The 2,616-nt window shown below is 52.6% G+C and overlaps 1 protein-coding gene across 1 annotated transcript; it reads right to left on the reverse strand.

Moving 5' to 3' along the window:
- Positions 1–960: 960 nt before the first annotated feature.
- LOC131821101 (olfactory receptor 10V1-like) lies at positions 961–1,923 on the reverse strand. The gene has a single exon (XM_059156859.1). The coding sequence runs from the start codon at positions 1,921–1,923 to the stop codon at positions 961–963; it is 963 nt and encodes a 320-aa protein (XP_059012842.1).
- Between the last annotated feature and the right edge of the window lie 693 nt (positions 1,924–2,616).

Consider the following 2,616-nt stretch of genomic DNA (forward strand, 5'->3'; position numbering starts at 1 on the left):
ATAATTTATCCCAGCCTTTGGGCTGGAAGTAGAGGCAGCAAACATTTTCTTTTTTTCTTTTCCCTGAATTGCAGAGGCCTCGGCTCAGCCGAACGGTGAAGGTTTTCATCCTGTCGGCACTTGGGCTCTGAAGATCTTTCTGCATCAAAGCTCATGGGGATTCACAGTTCAATTACTTCTTACTGAACATCTATTATGTGCTAGGTTCTGGGAGGACAGAAATTCCTGATTGCTCTTGCCTTCAAGGAATCTCCACCTCTTCAGGCCTAGGTGACGAGTAAGCACACAGGGCCTCAGAGGAGGGGTGGCTCCCCGAGCCTGGTAGCTTGGATCAGAGGAGATGCGGTCCGCTTGGGCCCTCAGGAACAGGGGGCGCTATAGGACGAGGAGGGGTCAGCTGGCCAGAGGCCAGAAGTGGGGCAATTGGGAAACATCTTCTGAGCATGGGGGATGGGAGGGGGATGGAGCAGAAGGCGTTGCTGATTCAGGAGGCATCGTTGGGTCTCAGGTGATCTCCAGGTTATTTTCTGATGATGTGGGATTCAGTCTCTCACTTGGCTCTGCCTTTGCACTTCGCCTGGTTTTGACTTAGGAACACCTTGTATTTCTGTTCCTGCTGGCTCTTTGGCCAAAGAAGTGGTCGCCTTACTGTCTTGTTTGGTCAGCCCGTGACCTTCTTCCCATCAGTGTCCTTGTCTGGCGGCGCTCCAGATGGCAGATGTAACTGTCCATGAAGGGACAGTGAGACACCCACACACACCCGAGAACTGCCACATCTAGGGAGGCTGTCGGATTCGTTTTCTCTCTCTGACCACAGGAAAGGGGACTGGAAGGTCCCGGCGCACAGGACCATGGAGTTGCCCTCAGAGGGGGGAGTGGAGCCACAGAGTGTGCTGTGGGGTGGCCGGCCGGATTCACGAAAAGGGGCCAGGGCGGTTCTGGTGGACCCCGTCTTTCCCTTCACCTAGTGGCGGGTCTCTGCCTCATCTGGTTATAGCTATCAAGAAGTCTCCCAAGCGCGCCCTTGACTTCTTTGTTCCTCAGACTGTAGATCATAGGGTAGAGCATGGGGGTTACATTGGTATAGATTAAGGACACAATTTTGTCCTGTTCCGGGGTGTAGCATGACTTCGGGCGAATGTAGATGAAAATGGCGCAGCCATAGTGCAGAACAGAGACCAGCAGGTGCCCAGCACAGGTGGAAAAGGCTTTGCTCCTTCCCTCGGCTGAGTGGATTCTGAGGATGGCGGCGATAATGAACGCATAGGACAACAGAATCAGCAGGAAGGGAACCAGCAGGATGAGCAAGCAGACGAGGAAGACTGCAATCTCGTTGGCTCTCGTGTCTGAGCAGGCCAGAAAGAGCACAGCAGGGATGTCACAGAAGAAATGATTGATCTCGTGGGACTGACAGAAGGGCAGGAGGAATATCAGTGTGGTGAGGATGAGGGAGAGCGCAAAGCCACTGATGCAGGCCAGAGTCAGCATCTGCAGACAGAGGGCCCTGGTGATGATGACCGCATAGCGCAGGGGGTTGCAGATGGCCACGAAGCGGTCGTAGGCCATCACGGCCAGGAGGAAGCACTCCGCCCCACCCAGGGCGATGAAGAGGTGCATTTGCAGGGCACAGCCCAGCAAGGGCATCCGCTGGCTCCTGGATAAGAAATTGGCCAGCATGTTGGGGACGATCACCAATATATAACAAATTTCAATGGTGGACAGATTGCGAAGGAAGAAGTACATGGGGGTCTGGAGGCAGGAGTCGATGAGGGTGATGAGCACGATGGTTGTATGTCCTGCCAGGGTGACAAGATGCATGGCTAGAAAGAGTCCAAAGAAGAAGATTTGCAGCCCGGCCAGGTCCCCGAAGCCCAGCATAATAAACTCAGAGTTTAAGGTGTCGTTTTTTGACAACAGGCCCATCCTACATTCTCCTCCGCAGAACTCCTAGGCTGGAAAAGGCAGTTTTCTAGCAATTCTCCAAGTCGTGGAAGACCTGAGGGCCCTTGTTTTCATTCTATTACCTTTTCGAATTCTGCCCTCTCTTCACTGAGGATGAACTGTTCACTGTGAGGCCACTTTATGCCACCTGTGGAGTTGTTATAAAAAATGCAGTGGGGGTGAGTAAAGTCTATACATGGAGTTGCCTTCACATTTTGGGGGCCCCCAGAGAGGGAGGCATAGAACCTGCAGCAGCTGCTGCCTTTCCTGTTCTGGGGGTCCTCAGTGCCAGAAGGCCCCCAGTGTCGCGTCACCTTCTTCTGGATACGTATCCCGGTCCCTGGACTGACCTAGTCCTTCCCTGCTGAAGTTCCCACAGCACTCTGGGCTTCCCCAACCACATTATTTACCATGGACTCCTGTGATTTTTAAAAAAAAAAAAAATTTATTTGTCTGTGTAACCCAGTAACCTGTGAGTTCCATGATAGCGAGAATGACGTCTTATTCAGCCTCTCAAATATTGGCTTACACGTACTGGGATCATCAATGACTTGAATAAACACCTGTTGCACGTTTCTCCATCCTCTACAGTTAGCACCGAGGACGCGCCTAACATAGGCTTGAACGAGCGGTTGTATGAGGGACTGAGGTGGCCTCCCCTCACCCTTCACCGCG

This window comes from Mustela lutreola, chromosome X (genome assembly GCF_030435805.1).
Source record: "Mustela lutreola isolate mMusLut2 chromosome X, mMusLut2.pri, whole genome shotgun sequence".
NCBI lineage: Eukaryota > Metazoa > Chordata > Mammalia > Carnivora > Mustelidae > Mustela > Mustela lutreola.

What these genes read in the sequence shown, in the direction of transcription:
- LOC131821101 (XM_059156859.1), bottom strand. Translation starts at nt 1,923, where the DNA reads ATGGGCCTGTTGTCAAAAAACGACACCTTAAACTCTGAGTTTATTATG.